The sequence below is a fragment of the Mangifera indica genome, unplaced genomic scaffold (assembly GCF_011075055.1).
Source record: "Mangifera indica cultivar Alphonso unplaced genomic scaffold, CATAS_Mindica_2.1 Un_0030, whole genome shotgun sequence".
Classification (NCBI taxonomy): domain Eukaryota; kingdom Viridiplantae; phylum Streptophyta; class Magnoliopsida; order Sapindales; family Anacardiaceae; genus Mangifera; species Mangifera indica.
Window position 1 is genome coordinate 146886 of NW_025401122.1, and position 18982 is coordinate 165867.

General features: G+C 32.7%; 2 protein-coding genes across 4 annotated transcripts; one reads left to right on the forward strand and one right to left on the reverse strand.

The window, feature by feature from the left end:
- The first annotated feature begins 5609 nt into the window (after positions 1–5609).
- Positions 5610–8724, forward strand: LOC123206259 (vacuolar cation/proton exchanger 3-like). The gene is made up of 9 exons (XM_044623421.1): positions 5610–5968; positions 6089–6156; positions 6424–6452; positions 6614–6810; positions 6888–7100; positions 7249–7485; positions 7577–7630; positions 7739–7855; positions 8328–8724. The coding sequence occupies exons 1-9, from the start codon at positions 5705–5707 to the stop codon at positions 8442–8444; spliced, it is 1296 nt and encodes a 431-aa protein (XP_044479356.1). The 5' UTR covers positions 5610–5704; the 3' UTR covers positions 8445–8724.
- A 5070-nt stretch (positions 8725–13794) lies between these two features.
- On the reverse strand, positions 13795–17915 carry LOC123206261 (ankyrin repeat-containing protein ITN1-like). Of its 3 annotated transcripts, none has more exons than XM_044623424.1 (5): positions 17704–17915; positions 16401–17088; positions 16152–16304; positions 14873–15393; positions 13795–14795 (listed from the first exon to the last, which is right to left on the reverse strand). In XM_044623424.1, exons 2-5 carry the CDS (start codon positions 17065–17067, stop codon positions 14043–14045), a joined length of 2094 nt encoding a protein of 697 aa, XP_044479359.1. In that variant the 5' UTR covers positions 17068–17088; positions 17704–17915; the 3' UTR covers positions 13795–14042. The 3 variants fall into 3 exon arrangements, with proteins under 3 accessions (XP_044479359.1, XP_044479360.1, XP_044479358.1); XM_044623425.1 differs by having other exon boundaries at positions 16401–17130; XM_044623423.1 differs by lacking the exon at positions 17704–17915 and having other exon boundaries at positions 16401–17247.
- Positions 17916–18982: the final 1067 nt, after the last annotated feature.

The window sequence follows — 18982 nt, forward strand, 5'->3', positions numbered from 1 at the left end:
AAAATCACTACTCATGCAATGTCTTACGTATTCATCTGTCTAAAACTTGGAAAATGAAAGGAGAAATTCCTCCAGCCTCTCTTTTAATTTCTATACAAACAAATATAGCTCTACTCTAGCACGCCAAGGAGAAGATTTAGGTATGAGTCACTTTCATATTTGTAAAATCTTAACTTATTTAGCATAATGATTATAAGTCTAATTACTATATTTTAGGTTTATTCATCTAACCAATACGAACGGAATCTCTAATTTAAAAAAATATATATATAGCTCTAATGCGTAAACTACTCATTTTTAAGAATTTGTGATGGACGTTGGATTGCAATCTAAGTATTGTATAGTAAAACTCAAGCTTATTGAAGTTGGAGGTTTTTGGCTTGAACTCGAGATAGAAACAATTAATTCAAGTTTAACTCAAAATTTATTTTAAACCATTATAAGTTATAATGGTTTAAAATAATTTGATTGCAATTTTTTGATTCAACAATAATTGAATTCAACCACAAGCAACTGACAAACGGCTCGACTTGTCTGCGTCCTTATGGATGGGCGTGAGGATTTGGAAGCAAGCCAAAATACATAAAAAAATCTTGAAATGAAATTGTCTTGTCGTAAATTGAGAAGATCTGAAGGGGGAAATTTCGTGGAAGGTGTTGAGGCCTTTGAATACACATGGATGTGGATGGCGTTGCTCTTTCAGAACCAAACATTGGATTGGCGCTATTCGAAGAGGCCATTATTGGACGGTTCAAGATTGGCAAATAATGATGAAGACAGCACGTCATACCGTTTCTCTCTTAATTTGCCTTAAATATAGGCGCCCTTCCAACATCGCTAAAGAGCATTTCGAGTTTGGTTATTTTTGAGCTGTCCTCAAAATTGTTCAAACTCAATTCACTATTGCAACCGAACAAAAAATAACTAAAATGAAACAACATCGCTTTAGTGGATTAATATTGAAATTGCTCAAGCTTATCAGTTTGACAAACGCCGAACAACCTCTAAGTTTCAAGCTTGAAAACATTTCACCCTCATAATAAAATTCAAGCTTGAATTTGTTTGAACCGAACTTATTTCAGACTCATTTGAGTAGAACTCATTTTCGATCAAAAGTTTGGCTTGAATCCAGACCTAACTGCAAAAGACTGTTGTGGCAGCTTAGCGGGGTAGACAGCAAATTCCCATGAAAGTGAAACAGATAAAACTCTTCGTAGCCGAAATTCATCTATAAATTTTGACTGCAGCTTTTGGCTTAGAAAAACTTGTATATATATTGGCAGTACATTGGCCTTTTCTAGCTCTAAAAGGTTAAAAACAGTAACAACGAAATTTCTCTTCACTTTCGCCATTTGACACTAAGCGAAACTAAGGCCAAACACCACTGTTCTTTCTCGTTTAAACATATGCATGCAAACCCTATCTACGTCCAAAACAAAATTTTAACTCTTGCATAAGTGTATACCTGGAAGTCTTATATATAGAGCTGAATTCAAACTGAATTTATTTGAATTTGTGCCTAAAATTTTAATATTTTTTAGTTTAAGTTTAAGTTCAAGGTTTAAAAGTGGTTGATTTGTCAAGCTCATAAACTTAAAAAATTTGATACAAAACAATATCTTTTTTACTTATATACATTAAAATAATATCGTATTAATAATGAGCCGAACTCAAAGTTTAATTTGAGCTCAAACTAGAGTTTCACTCTTTTGAAATGAACCAAGTTCCAATTTGATTCCATGCAAATAAAGCTGAATTCGAATTTAGGCAAACTCAAATATGACTCAGTTTAAATCTAATCCTATTTACACATTTACATCTATATACAATATACTTATCTTCGAAAAAACTACTGAGCTTATTCTATAAAGTAATCCCCTTTTTTATTATTATTATTATTTTTGCTGGTTGCTCTCTTTTTGTTGATACGAGGGGTGGATCTCATTCAAATGGGTTCGAATTGTATCTATAATTCAACTTAAATAAGTTAATTTGAAATTAAAGTTCTAGTTCAGTTTAAAACTAACTTGCTTGTTAATTCGATAGTAATATTTATTTCATATATTCACACATAATATTATCCGCCTCTCCATTGATGGTCTTAAATGACACCATATACTAATTTAAATGAGTTTAAGATGGGCATTATAATTTCAATTAAAGTTTGAGTCGAACGGATTTATCTCAATCTGGATCACAGTGGCTTTTAACTCTAATTTATAATATACAAGTGAAGGAGTAAGTCTCCTCAACGTAGAAAAAAGAACTGATATAGCGTAATTAACATAAAACATTTGGCATGAACAAACATTGAAAACAAAATTAAGTCTTTATTGCTTGTTCTTGATCCTTTAATTAAGAGAGAAGCTTCATGGAAGGTTCCTGTGCAGGTACAGGCAGATGTACGTCTCTTGTCTAGGGATTTTGATGGTGACAAAACACTGAAGAGAAGAAGCAGGTCACGGAACGGCAAGTCAGTGAAAATAAATATCTGGTTCTAATCAGCATCTCATATTTCAAAAACGTTGTTTTCATTTGCGTCTAAATTTCTAGGGTTTTGCTTTCTTCATTTCACCTCAAGTAGGTCAGTTATCGTTGGCATTTAGAACAGGCAATCTTAGTGATTGGTTTCGAATTAATAATGTATAATTAGCAGATAATCTAATGATTAAAAAATAAAAATAAAATAACACCTTACGCCAACACATACGCACACAAACAGATATATATTATGGCGATTCCCTGTCCTTATTTGTGAGCCTCCACTCGAAAAGGTAATTATTTGTGGAAGCAATAATCCACACAGAGATATGAACTTTGGCTTTTGAGATGTGATTTTTCTAAAATTTATATTATTTTATATCAAAATTATTATTATATCTCTTATCTATAATTGTATGCATAAGTGGTAACGTTAATATTGTAATGTTTGCCTGAGGCAAACAGAGAGTTTGGAAGTAAAACGTGAAGGTATGTTATATTGGAAAGTATGAGCTTTTAATATAGAGTTTATATAACTTTGGACTTTCCCAACTTAATAGTTTACTTTTGAAATGTGGTCTCTTCAAGTTTTATACATATATACCCTCTCCCTATCCATGATCCTCCATTTGAAAAGTAATCATCTTTGAACAAATTTATTATGTTCAGAGTTCGAATGATCTCAGTGTGATATATGACAATAAAATTTACTCTTAATTTGTTTGGTCTGTAATTACAGATTTAAGTGGCTTTGAGCTTCCAAGGTTTACCGCAAAAATTCCCTGGAGTAACCAAAAAAAAATATTATACATTCAACTTTTTTTACATATTTATTTTATACCATCGTAATAGATTAAAAGGGTTCATTGTTATATCCTTAACATCCTTATAATACCATATCTATAAAAAAAAAAAAAAAACTATAAATTAAATATATCAATTATTGATAAAAATTCTTTTATGCACATACGTTATTAGTAGATAATTTCAAGTATTGTTAATTTTTTATCATAAAAAATCTTACTTGAATTAGATTATTTTTTTAATGGTTAAATTAATCATATTAAATATATTAAATCTCAAACATAATTATTATATTAAATAAATTAAAAAATTAAATATAAATATTAATGAAAACCTTTTTGTTGCCACTCTTAGACTCCTCCAAAAGGCAGTACTTTTGTTCTTTGGCTCCTTCGGGCTTTCAATCATGTAAATGTTGACAGAGAGTTCGGTTTGTAATTACAGTTTTTGACTCGACGTTCATTAATGCCTTGAGAAACTGGGATTTGTCTCTCCCACGCTTCATTCAATGACCAGATTAAGCCTTGTTTGTTGTTTTAGTCTTCATTGACAAAATTCCATTTGGTCGTGTTACGAATTAATTTTTACTCGTCGCTTATCATTGTCTTCAAAGCACTACCCGTACGGGGAATTCAATGTAGAACGGGGAGCAGTCAAATATCTTCCACACAACAAGTCAACAACAACACTTGCTAAAAATTAAAAAATAAAATAAACTTACTTAATACTTATTTTCTGGGGAATAATTTAAATATTATCATTTATTTTTAATTTAAAATATCTAAATTATATATAAAAAATATATTCATATTATTTTATTATTTAGTTTTAGTTTCACAAATTCAATTAAAAAAAATTATGAATGGGCTTTTCAAAGAAATGAAATTATATATGTATACTTTTTTGTTATATGGAGTAGAGTTTGACAAATTTATATACAATCTGATGATCTAACATGATAAGAAAAAATCAGGTTAAAGTTTAATTTTTTATGCACAATATTATTTTAAATTGTATTTAGATTAATTTGAAACTAAATTAAATCATATTTAAATTGATAGTTGATATGAAATCAATCATAGTTGTCCCAAATGTTTGTTTTAAAATAATCTAGACTGATCTAACTCTAATTTGTTTATTATTTTTCTTTTATGGGACTTTGTTCAATTTTATCATACAAATAAACTTGAAAAATAATGATTAAATTTATGATTATTACATTAAATTCATTAAGTTTTGCTAACTTGTTTATTATTGATTGTACGAATAATTTTATTCATATAATAAATAATAGATTATTTGTAACCCGATTTATCTTTATTATGTTTTGAAATTCACTTCTTTTTTTTTAAATCAAGAAATCAAATCCAAAATGAAAACCCCTACAATACTGATATCAAAATATAGATAAAATACATTATGTTTGCCATGTGGCATGCCTACCCACCCACAACATGAAACCAAAAAATAAAAGGCCAAAACGTTCGTTCCCACTTAAGGTATACTGAAATCTCAAACTTCCACATTCTAATTTTTAAAAACTCAAATATCTATTTATGAATTAAAATTTGTTAAATTTTTTAGTTATGACTAAAAGTAAAATCATTATTTAACAATAATATTTAAAGTTTATATCATTTTACCTTCTTAATTTAAAAAACTAACAATTTCTCTTAAAATTACGTTTTAAAAAGTGACATTTTCCCCCTACTTAGAGTTTTCAATTTCACCAGTAAATTTTCAACCAACGATGACCGATCTCTCTCCCTCCCAGTGTCATCTCTCTCTCTGGTGCTAAATATCAAACCGAAGATGTCTGCATTCAACAAAATCAAGACGAAATCTAGATGAAGAGTCGAAACTCTTTGTCTAGATGGTGAAGATCTAAACGAAGAGTTGATTCCATCGAATCCAGGTATCATCAGTCCGATATTGAGCACCAAAGGGAGAGACAACACTGAGAAGGAAAGAGATAGACCATCGTTAGCTAGAAATTCATTGACGAAATTGGAAACCCTAGATAGGGGGAATATGTTATTTTTCAGAACTTAATTTTACGAGAAATTATTAGTTTTCAAATTAAAGGGGTAAAATGATATAAACTTTAAATATTAGTGTTAAATAATAATTTTACCTTTAACTCTAACTGAAAAATTTAATAGATTTTAATTTATGAGTGGGTATTTGGATTTTTGAAAGTTAGAGAATGGGAGTTGGTATTTCAGTATACCTTGGGGTCTTTTTGGTAAAAATGAAAGTTCCCGGAAGATTCAATATCCATGGCCTGACAAACCGAACTCCTATTTATACAGTATCTATCCGACTCTAATTTCCACCCAGAAATTAACATTACCAACTCCTTCAACATCATCGATTCTCTTAACGGTCAAAAAAAATACAAACTTTTGTTGCAAACAACATGGCTTCACATGAACCATGGCTTTTGGAAAATGGCAACCTCAAAGGGCTGAGCAAGGAGAATCGACATGGGAGAACTGCCCACAACATGTCGTCTTCATCCTTGAGGAAGAAGTCTGATCTCACGCTTGTATCAAAAGTTCCTTGTAATTGCCTTAGACAATTGCTTGCTAATCTCCAAGAGGTCATTTTGGGGACCAAACTTTCTATTCTCTTTCCTGCAATACCATTTGCCATAATCGCTTACTGTTATGGCTTTGGAAAAGTGAGTGCATGCCTCTTATATAATTCATTTTTCAAATGCTATAGACCTAAAATAATGATGATATTTAAGTCATTTATACATAGTTTGAATAAAAGTTTTCTCGTGATTTTCTGCAAACAGCCATGGGTTTTCGTTCTCAGCTTATTGGGACTTACTCCTTTAGCCGAACGTGTTAGCTTTCTGACCGAGTAAGTACATACTTTTATAATAAAATTATGTTTATCTATTTTTAAAATATAAATAAGTATATATTTTTTTTATGTATGTCATCAAGTAATTAAATAATTTTAAATTAAAATAAAATAATATCTAATCGCATGATGATATGTATACTTAAAATGGGGACACATAACATTACACATAGTTTTAATGATTTATTGTTGTTTTCTGGTCATTTTATATATATTCAGAACTGGGACTGATTCATTTTTTATTCAATTTCTTTTGTTGTGCAGGCAAATTGCTTACTACACTGGCCCAACAGGTAAATTGTTTCATTCTGTTTGCAAAATGGACTAAGAAGAGTTGAGCTTTTTGCCCTAATACTTCCTTTAATAGTAAAAAATTCTTTGAAGTTTGCCATTGTTAATTGGTTTTCAGATGCCAAATAGGTTCTGTAATGCGATAATCTCTTTGGTTTTACAGTGGGGGGACTCTTGAACGCAACTTGTGGCAATGCTACGGAGCTCATAATAGCAATCTTTGCTCTAGCTGAGCATAAAATAGATGTGGTCAAGTATTCTCTTCTAGGTTCCATTCTTTCGAACCTCCTTCTAGTTCTTGGCTCCTCTCTCTTCTGTGGAGGCTTGGCCAACCTCAAAAGGGAACAAAAATATGATAGAGTAAGCATCATCTTATCAACTTTCTTAAAATCTGCCCAGGAAAATTCTTTTAATTAAATTTCTCATTGCACTAACAGAGACAAGCTGATGTGAACTCACTGCTGCTGTTCCTGGCATTGTTGTGCTACTTGCTGCCGCTGCTGTTTAGATATGCTGGTGCCTCAGCTGCTCTCACGGCGGACCCAACACTGAAGTTGTCGAGAGCCGCCAGCATTTTAATGTTGATTGCTTATGTTGTGTACATTATCTTCCAACTATGGACACACAGGCAATTTTTTGAAGCTCAGGAGGTAAAACTATAGGCAAAAAGAATTTTTTAGTATATAATTTTAGAGGAATGTAACTCAAAACTAGATATACATAGTTTTATTTATAATTTTACTGGGAATGTTACTGTGGTGGTAATTATAAAAGCCATTGTTTGTCAAAATTGATCAGGGCTCGGATGATGATGGTGAAGAAGCGCCTGTGATAGGATTTTGGAGTGGATTTGCCTGGCTGATTGGGATGACTGTTGTCATTGCTGTATTATCCGAATATGTTGTGGGCACTATTGAGGATGCTTCTGAATCTTGGGGAATCTCTGTCAGCTTCATTAGCATCATCTTGCTACCCATAGTTGGAAATGCAGCTGAGCATGCTGGAGCTGTCATATTTGCCTTTAAAAACAAGCTGGTGAGGAACATAACAGCCTTCATTTTCATGTCCTCCTTCATCAAAACATGATTTGGCAGGCTAAATATAACAATTCTGTGCACAAATGCAGGATATTACCTTGGGAGTTGCCTTGGGTTCTGCAACTCAGATTGCTTTATTTGTGGTAAGTATATACATGTGTGTGTGTGTGTGTGTGTGTGTGTGTATAAAACCATTATTCTTAGCAAAAATTGTTAAGACTCTAAACATTTTCCCATTTTGAGTGGAATAGGTTCCACTGAATGTGATTGCTGCTTGGATGATGGGGATTAAGATGGATCTCAACTTTAATCCCCTTGAGACTGGTGCTCTTGCTCTTTCAATTATCGCCACAGCCTTCAGTTTGCAGGTATTCCAAAATTTATTTTGTATAAATTAAATAAAATCATACCATCCTAATTCATAAGCTATAGGAATACTTGGGAACACTATACAATTTGAAACTGTAATGCCCCCAAAATAACCTGTATTGGCATAATTGTTCTTCTACTCTTTATACCTTCTTAAACGACAGTTCTAATAAAAAAAAATTATATTGTATAAGTTTCAAAAAAGAAATCTAACCAATTATTAGACCCCTACTATCTACTCAGATTGTAAGCTTTAAAAATATTTAATTTATCTTTATTGATCACCTGAGCTAATTTATTAATCATTATTAAACCATTTAATTACCCAATTTAACTAAAATTATAATTAATATTAGTTTACATTAAAAAAAATTTCTAACAGGTATAATTCAACTACTCATTTTAATTCTACAAACATTTATACATCTGTTCATAGCTAATGATAATGAAAAAATCTTCTTAATTTCTCAGGATGGGAATTCTCATTACTTGAAGGGATTGGTTCTTCTGCTTTGCTACATTGTCATTGGAGCATGTTTTTTTGTATCTCAAAGACCTCTAGGTATGTATTTACATGAATCTCTTTAAAGGGATTGAAGATGGAAAGTTGAAGATAAGAAGAAGAATATGCATTTGTTATTCTTTCATTTGAAAGTTGAGATGGATGAATTTTCTTCAGAGTGAATGGGTTCCATTGAAGCCCGATGAAGGCAGGCAGGTCATAGTAATATTTGTCAGTTTATATATAAATAATCTCTCAGGATGTTGTTTTTTAGTGTAACTGAGTGAGAGTTTGCTGTATTTGTCCATTTAGCAGTGGAAAAAATGTATTCCAGTCATCAATAAAATTGAATTTGTTGTTGTTTGAGTTTGTTCTCTTCCAAAAAAATATTCCACATAATTGATTAGAGGCCAAATGACTATTTCCCACCCAAGGTTTAATGTTTTCTCAAGTTTCAACCCTTTAACTATGGAAACACCAAACACCCACCTATGACCGATTAGATTTAACAAAACTCTAACGGTGATAAGGGTAAAATCGTAATTTTCTTTATAATTTTAAAAATAAACTAAAATAGAATCTATTTTGCCCCCCTAAACTTTAAAAACTAAAATTTTCTCCCAGCCTAAGTTTTAAAAAATCACAGTTTCACCCTAGAGTTTCGTTTTGAAATCTCCGACGACATCTCCTGCTCCATTACCGATGACCTCTCCCTCCCGAAGCATCCTCTCCTTCCGACGATCTCTTTCCTCCCATTTGGACTCCCGATCAGAGTCGGAGAAGCCGTGGAAGACGAAGTTCTTCATCTTCCGTAGTGCAAGAGTTCCTCGTATGCATCGATCAATTGTCTTCTCCCAATCGTCGGATGTGTCGATCGATCGTCTTCTACCAGACGAAGAAATTTTCTCCCAGTCGTCGGATGCGTCAATCGATCGTCTTCTCCCAAACAAAGAAATTTTCTCCCAGTTGTCGGATGCATCGATCGATCTCGACTTCTCTCTGCATCGGATGCGTAGTGCAAGAGTTAAGGGGGGTCAGAGGTGGAAGAGAAACCGTCGGGAGGGGAAGACGACTGGTGATGGCGCCGAAGAAAGTGAAAGGGTTTGGAAATAAACCCTAGGGGGGAAAATGCGATTTTTTCAAACTTAGCTTAGGGAAAAAATATTAGTTTTTAAACTTTTAGGGGGGGAAATGAGATTAAATTTACCACTGTTAGGGTTTTGTTAAATCTAACCGGTCATGGATAGGTGTTTGGTGTTTCCATAGTTAAAGGGTGGAAACTTGAGAAAACATCAAACCTTGGGTGGGAAATAGTCGTTTGGCGTTGATTAGAAGGAAAATATTTGAAAAAGAACTTTATTTGGTATGTAAATAATAAAATATTTCGATAATATTTTATTATCAATGATGATGTGATATGTAATATTATGAGTAAACTGATTACCATCTTCATCTTAGTTATTAAAAGATTACTAAGAGAATCTTCATATTATTATAATTATATTCTTATTTATTAAATTTTTTTAGGATAAAAATAATCTCATTTTCAATTAATATAATAAATAATATAAAAATATTTTAGAATAATTATACTCAAGAGTATTTAAGTAAAATAATATATTAGTATTCTTATATACTTCTAATCAAACACAATAATTATTTATATCTATCTAATTTTATCAAACATAATAATAATTTATAATTAATAATCTTTAAAGTAATCTATTTTTAAGATAATATTTTAGTTTTAATAATAAAATATTTTCAAATCAAATGTTTCTTTGAATCCTTTGTCCTATCAAAAAACGACAACATTCCACTTATTTCCTTTAAACCGAAACGGCGACGTCTAACTAATTAAAACGACACCGCCTAACTTATTTACATATCAATAAAACGAGGCCATACTACAGTTAGAACGACTCAGCCCCCTAACGCTCCTTTCCCCGCTCGCGTTTCTTCTTTGACAATGCTTCAAATTGCTTCAGTTATTATCAAAACTGATGCGTCTTGCTTTCTGACTCGTGGAGCTTTTGAATTTTGCTGAATGCATTGATCCGTAATCCTTGTCTATATCTTTTTGGATGTTGGGTCAAACCGAATTTAAGATTTTATTTGAATAAGGTAAACTTGAACTTAAAATTCAACGAATACCCTTTAAATTAAACTCGAATTTAATTATATTTGAATAAAGTTAAATTTGAATATAGTCAAAGTTTGACTATAATCGCAAACCAAACTTAAATTCAATAGTGTTATACCCTTCATACTTGAGCTCGTGAAAGAGTAATAATAAGCTTGATTTTAATCAAAATATCCTATAAAGTAAATTAAAGTTCGAGTTTAAGTTAGACAAATTTGAGTTTGGATTAATTTAAATTCAATTTAATTTTAAAAAGTTAAACTCGAATTTAAACTTAAGTTCAATGAATATCTTTTTCTCGGGTTTAATTAGATTTAACGAGAATTAAACTTGAATGGGGCTAAAATTTGACTATAATCTTTAACCAAAGTCAAACTCAATAGTATTTATTATACCCTTGATACCCGTGCTTGCAAAGGAGCAATAGTGAGCTTGACTCCAACCCGGATACCTCCCACTAGCACATGAGCAATTATATTTAGGAGGTGTTTGATTTAGGTAATATTTTATTATCAAAATAGAAAAATTATCTTAAAGATAGATTGTTTAAAAGATTACTGGATATAAATGATTATTATGTTTGATAAAATTTAATAAGTATAAATAATTATTGTGTTTGATTAAAGGTAATAAAAAATTACTAATAAATTATTTTACTTAAATATCTTGAATATAATTATTTTTAAATATTTTTTATATTATTTATCATATTAATTAAAAATAAATTTATTCTTGTTTCAAAAAATTAATAAATACTAATATAATTATAATAAAATCAAGATTACTTTAGTAATCTTTAAATACTTAAGGTAAAGATGGTAATCAGAGTACCACCTATATTACCTGTCACATCAGTATAGGTAATAAAAAATTACTATAATTTTTTATTATTAACAAACCAAATAAGAGAATAAAAGATAGATTACTAAATAAATCTTTAAAACTTATAATCAAACGGCTGTTAGAGAATTAAAGAGAAAGATTAAACTGAAGGCAGTGAAGACTGTTAGAGTAACAGTAAGAGACCTGAGCCACACCGTCCGATGGCCAGAAGAAACGTCATCCTACCGCCAAAAGTAATGAAACTCTGGGAACTGCTGTTAGCCAGTCATCGACATCTCTCTTCTCTTCATCACCTTGAAGACCGCATCGCCATTCAGCAGAAGGAGATCCAATCCAATCCCTCCACCAAGGAAATCAACGGCTGGCTGCCACACACATGGCCCTCAAACAAGAGCTCTCCTTCGCACAACAAAAGCTTCGCCACTTATCATCTGCCGCAAATGTAAAAGCTTGAGAGACGCCAAACTGCGTGAGGTTTAGGAGAAGTCGTTGAGGTTAGATGCGAAAGTTCATGTAATTGACGCGATGAATGCGGAGCTGGATGTTATGCGGGCCATGTAGAAGAGCTTGGTGTGCTCAAGCGGGACTTGCAAACAGTTGGACGAGATCAATGATGATTTGGTAAAAGTTAGGTCAAAGATGTAGTGATTGTTGTAGATTTAATCATTATACCCGAAATTCTACAGAACCATGGCGTGTGCGAGGCTCGACATCGATGGGAACTGATCGGAACTTGAGCTTTCGGTTTCCTCCGAGGAATAAATTCTAAGCCCGCAACTGCAACACAAGGCTTTGCCTCCCTTAAGTTTCTGCTTCTTGTAGTATTCTCTGGAGGGTATACCTGGGGCTTTGAAGAAAAATTTGTGGCAAAATAATCGGTGATAAAATTTGGCAAGTGGGTCAGTTCAAATATGATTACGTCTTGAGTTTAAAAGCACAAGTACACATCCTCAAGAGATTAGGTACGTTGGAGGAAGAAGATTTGAAGCCAATGAGGGAACATTTGTATTGTTAATTGAGCTATAATAATAATCATTGGGTGGCATTCTTTTCAAAGACGAGCTTATTTGGAAAGTAAACATGGAGTCCACGAATTAGCCTTATGATTAAAATCTCATGCGAAAGAGTGACAGATTAGAAAATTCTGGTCAGCTGGCTTCACATGCACGCCTTGTAGAAGATGCAGTTCCATTCTAGGTACTTGCTTCAGTTGAAGTAGTTGATGCTTCAATTTTTTGGGCTTTTCGAACTTGAGTTCGGATTAAGTTACAAATTGGTAGCTTAACTTGAGTTCGAGTTTGAGTTAGTTTAGACTGAATCAAAGTTAAATTGTTTTCAATGCATATTAGTCTCTATTTGTCCACTTGAATAGACTCCAATCTTGAGTTGATCTGGATTTCAACCAAATTGGTTTTGTTTTAAAAGTCAGTTTTGTTCTATTTGATTTAAATTCATTTAATTAAATTTTATCCAAACTTAAGTTGGGAGTGTCACTTTGTTTCAAAAATCAAGTTGAATTTGAGTCATGTTAAATAATTGTTAAAATGATATCATTTTGTTTATTATTAGATAAAATAATTTTGTATTGTCAATGAGACATAAGCTAGAGCTATGAATTTGAGCTGAATTTCTAGTTTCAAACTTGGAGACCGAGTAAAATTCAAATTATCATTCCATAAACTCAAATTGTATCATGTTTTATTCAAATTAAACTTGAGTCAAAAGGTGTCTAATCTTGACTCTGATTGAATTTAGCCCTTCTCAAAAACTGACTTTGGATTATGTTATGTGTGGCCACGCAAGTACACATCATTTTCTGGTTTGTTCCCCTTATTGTCAAGGGGTTCATTGCCGTCGGCGAGTGGAAGAGATATCACAGGCAATTGACTCAGAGAGCTTCACTGTTTAGAACTCTATCCGTTTTCCTGGGCCATTGGCTATAACCTCCATTAGTACCGATGCCAAATATGAAGTCCAAGGTCTCAAGCGCGTGCAGATTTAGCCTTTTCCATCACTGAATGCATTCGAGATTTTTAAGTTTGAGTTATCTCTAATTAGCCATTTCATTTGCTCTCTGTTTAGATCAAGTTTGAAGAAGGCATCAATGGAACTCCTTAGATAACAGACTCCATAGTTTTACCGGAGAATGTCGAATTTCTGGGACAAGCAAACAACCTTTCCCCATTGAAAGGCTTGTTCACTTCAGTCCAAGACACAACTTCATCTGTTGCAAGGACCATTTCTAGCCAACCACCATTAAAATTCCCAATCTCAAATAGCAATGCGCAGTCATGGTTACTAAAAACATACCTGGATGAAGAGTTTCGTATTTCCAGGGGAAACGCCAGCAGTGTGTTTGTGCTCATCAAGGAAGGAAGCTCTCTCTTGACGCCATGAACTGCCCACTAAGTTCACTTACCTTATAACTCTAAAAATATATAGAGACGGTATTTAGAAAATAAGAATCTTATTGAAATATGATAAAAATACATCAAATGTTTTGAATTTATGAACTTAATATAACTGTTAAAAAACACTCACTACTTGCGTATAGAACAGAGTAAAATACTCTCTTATTTGACACTTACTCTTAACTCAAGTGAAAACCAATATAATGAAAACAGACTTAATATCTCAGAGACTTGTCAGCATCAAATCTCAGACTGGGAGCTCAGGCTTATTATCATTAACATTCTTCTTAGACAATTGACTGTCGTTCTGAAGTTGCTCTGTATGCGATTGGATTTTCAGGAGCTGCTTGGTCTGCAATGGAACCCTGTCCGGCAGCTTGCTTCTTAGGCTGTGAAGGCTTTGTGACACACCAACTTTTAGACAATCTATGATACAACTTGAGCAAAGTTTTCTCATACGCAGGTAACAAAAAAGTTTTCTCAAACACAGCATACAAATGAGAATTCACGAGTGCAAATACGCTGACCGGTAAAAAAGCAGCAGTATAAATGAGAGTGGTGATCTGATGTGCTTTTTCCAAACGAATTATGAGCACTAATGTTGCCACGAATGTAATCATTGTTGTAACCAATGAAATGTAGAGCAAGCAGAAACCTGTTGTGAGTTTTCTTGGGATATTGTGGTGGAATTCATAATACGTATAAGGCGTTATGAGGATGGACAAGAACATTGCAACGGAGGTCAAGGAGCAGGCTAAAGCAATACAATCCATGATTATAAAAACCAAGAAGGGAGTGCTGTTGAGGAAAACTGGATACCCCTTTTCATTGGAACCTCCAGGCACAGTGTAGGCAGCTGCGAAGACCAGTGTAGCAACGAGAACAGCCACTGCAGAGCAAGACTGAGAAGTTTCTTTTATCCAGTCCTGTGCTTGCTTGAGAAGTCCATCGTGCTTCATTTTGAATAGCTCTTCGCAAGTCTTGCCATGCTCCATATCGCGCAAGTCGGCGTAGTGGGAGGGCATTATCTCCTTTACACGCTGCATATATGGAAATATAACACACATATAAGCTCATTTATTAGGTAAAAGTCTTGTAAGAGAAAGAGGGGGCTTACTCTGTACCACTCCATCTCTTCTTGGAGTCGGTATACAGGTCCTCCAGGTTGAATTATTTTTGTAGTCTTTTCCTCCATGTATGCAGCATGGTGTAAAATGGTGTAGCCATTTCTGTCAACCTTTCGGACTAACCTTGCCATTGGTATTTTCATATTTTTCACAATATTAAAGATCTCATAATGACGGTGCTTAATTGCCACATGCAGTATGTTCTGATTCAGATCGTTTTCATGCTCAACTAGAGGAGGATATACTCCTAGTATCTTCTTCACAATCTCTACTATTCCTCTTTCAGTCGCCAGCAATAACGGGATTGTCGTATAATTTCCTTCGGCTTGGATAGGAATTCCTATACCCTGGTCTTCATAAATCATCACTTCCTTATTAATGGTTTCGTCCCAAGAAGAATCTTTTTCTATTAGTTTCTCCACTAGTTTCAAAGCAAGTTCACGCTTTCTCTTCTGTTCCAACATGTTTCTCATTGCTAGTGCACAGTTTTTGCCCAGTAATATAAGCCACCCTATTCATGTTTAGCAGAAAAGAAGGTGCACACTGAGCAATGGTGATGAAGAGAAAAATCATGTAGAATATCCCTGAATCGATCAAAAGAAAATTATTTTTAAAAATTATCGTAGTAGCATTTTCATCATAATCTGCATCATCACTGAATGGAAGGCCTGTAAATTTTAGGACGTGAGATTTATTTTACATAAATTAAATAAAATAAATCAAATAACTAAAATCCCAAAATTTACACATAAATTATAAAATACTAAATTAAACTTTAGGGTTTTAGAAATATATGAATCTCCATGCAATTTGAAACAAAAAAAACCTTTAAAAATCACATGAATTACCAATCGAGATCACGATTTGGGTTTCTACTCCATAAACCTCCTTAAATGATAGTTTTGTATGGGTAAGCTTGCATTAGGTTTTGGAACAGGAACTTAGCCAACTTATAGTAGGTTAATTGACTTCTCATCAAGGTCTAATAAACCTTAAACCCTACATTTATATTATTCATTTAGATTATAACTTTTTAAGTGTATTGAACGTATCTTTATTGATCACTTAAGCTCATCTGTAAACTGACATTGAACTATTCAATTACCCATTTTTATTAAATCAAAACCATAATTAATAGTAGCACACATTAAAAAATTTCTAATATAGGAATTAATCAATAGATATATACAAATTAAAAGGGTCTTTTAACGTATCCTTATGCATATATTTTCTATAATAGAATTATAGAAAGGTGGAAAACATACTTACAGAAATACAAGACACTGTGGATCCATGTGCCCCATCGATATTCACTTTTGAAAGCTGAGGGCATGGTTGCTAGTAGGTGAAGAGAGGTCCTGCCATCTACGTCCTTGAGTGTTGCTAACGATTCATCCTTTTTCAGTAAAAATAGAGCCGTATCTGAGAAAATTTGAAAAGAACTTAGCACATCAACTATCCGTTGAATATATCATGTCAAAGCAAAAGTAAAGAAGCTAGGTGGGCAGAGACAGAGACCAAAGTGGTGTCCCGTGATGGCAACGTGCAGAATGGAGGCATCAGGCTTTTTCACGAATGTTTTCCCTTCGGTGGCACAAGGCAGAATGCGTTGATTTTGGTAGTGAACGCTTTTAAGCTTTGTTACTTTTTTCCGTTCTAGTCCTTGTTCTATATTTTCTAATGATTTTGAAGCTAAAAACTTCACCACTTCTATTCTCCCAAATGCAGCAGCTTTAAACAGCGGGGTTTCAGCTTTATGTTTCACAGCCTCAAGGAGCTCATTCTTATTTTGATCTTTTTCAACTTTCCCGGGGCGCACATCCTCAGTTTTATTTACATTAATATCTTCCTTGGGGAGCTTACTATAATGATCGACCAAGGCCTTTACGGCCTCCATGTTCCCATTGGCTGCAGCCTCATGAAGAGGTGTGTTCCCGTAGCCATTCTGCTCTAAAAACCCATATTTCACCTTAGGATCTTTTTCGGATAAATTAAGTAGAGATTGAAGTGGTTCTTTTGTTTTGCTGAACACTGCTAAGTGAAATGCATTGTCCCTGGCGGCCGTTAGAGGAGATACCAGCAAATCAACATTATCATCATTTTTCATGTAGAAATGCTGCAGAAATTCCCAATCGCCCTGCAGGGCTGCCCGATATGGCTCGAACAAATCAGTTTTACTGTCCATCTCGTCTCTTCCGTTCAATTGCTTCCCGTAGATGCAGGAAAAGAAAAATTAATGAAAGATTCGCTGAGATTACAAAAAATAGCTTTAAATTTTGTCTTATAAAAAATAGTTTTAGCATTGGATACTGTGTCAATAATACTTCAACAAAATTATAGAGAGATAAAAATATTTCAAGTATTATGCGCATGTAATTTTTAATATATTTTTTTTAATATTTAATTGTATATTTTATATTATTATGTGAATAAATAATATAAAAATCATTCAAAGTATTCATGGTTTAGTATTTAATTAATATTTTATGTTATTATAAAAATAAATAATATTAAAATTATTCAATCATATAATAATATATAATTTTAGATTATTAAAGTCTTAAAATCAAGTGCACAAAGTTTAATTGTCATATTTATAAGCATGGTTTATAATCGGACCGAATCGGCTAGTTAAACCAATCAACCCAAAAACCGACAGTTCAAACTAGCTTTAAAATTATAAAACTCATTTAATACATGTTTTCGGACTAAACCGCGGTTGGACGGTTGGTTCGTTTCTAGTTCACGGTCCAATCCGGTCCATCCTGATCCGGTCCTCTATAATAAAAAATTATAAATTGAAAAATAAAACCAAAAACACCTCTTCTCCAGCCTTTTCCTCTGCACTGCCGACGTTCTTCTCATGCGTTGCTTCTTCTTCAACTTCGGCCCTGTCTGCGGAAAGAGATTTCAGGTCTCAAAGTTTTGAAACTAGTGCAATCGCCAGCATGTGCCCTTCTTGTGAAAGGATTGGCGGCGTTGCTGATGGAGCATCTAATAAGCCTCCACATTCAATGGCTAAAACCCTTTGCCTATTCCACCTACTTGGCCCCTTATATTGTTGTTTGCATTCATTATTTTGGTGATCCAACTTGTCTTATCCAATCAGTCAGATTTGAAGACATTTGGCAAATGTTTAGCCACATATTCACGTTTTATTTTAATCATGAAATAATACATTTGGTCTACATTGACTTAGAAATGAAATCAAAATTAAAATCTAATACTGCATTGATTTAATTATTAAAAAATTGTAATTTTATGTAATCTGAATGTATATTTTATATATGTCTATAACTTTTATTTTGTAAACTAATAAAGTGGACTCCACTGTTAATTTATATATTTTGAATTTGTAAATTTGTAAAATAAAATAAACATACTGTTACAGAAAATGGATTTTCCACCACGTGAGAAGAAATTTTGGCCAAAAAAATGTGAAAGCATTTAATGAAAGATAGTGAGAGTAAAAAATATGGGCTAAAAGCAGCGGCTCATTTCCCATAAATACCCCCTTCCTTTCTTCATTTGCATTACATATTCTCCTCATCCAGAATATATAAAATCTCTTCCTCTCCTCTCAATTATTCACCTTTCTCTTAATTCTTTTTTCCACTTCAATTATCTTTCATATTGTTTAATTAGATTTATAACATTTTATCAATACGATCAACTTAGATATATCATAATCTTTTTATTATATCGTTATGTTGTTTATATATTATAAATACAGATATTTCAATTGTGATATCCCTCAATTATCTTTTAATTTTTATTATGCTTTTATTTAATATTTCAGTTATAATTGTATCCTATTTGCAATCCAAAGTTCGTAAAAGTATAAATTTGGACTTAGAGTCCTGAAACTCTTAAATCTAGATCTAAAGTTTGAAATATCATAAATATGGACCCAAAATCTTGAGTATCATTTGTAAACTGAAATTTATAATATTATGAATCTGAACCTGAAGTTTTGAATATCATGAATCTGAATTTAAAATCTTGAATATTATTTGTAATCTGAAATTTGCAAAATCATAAATTTGGATTTGAAGTCATAAATCTTATTTGTAACCTAAAGTTTACAAAAATCATGAATC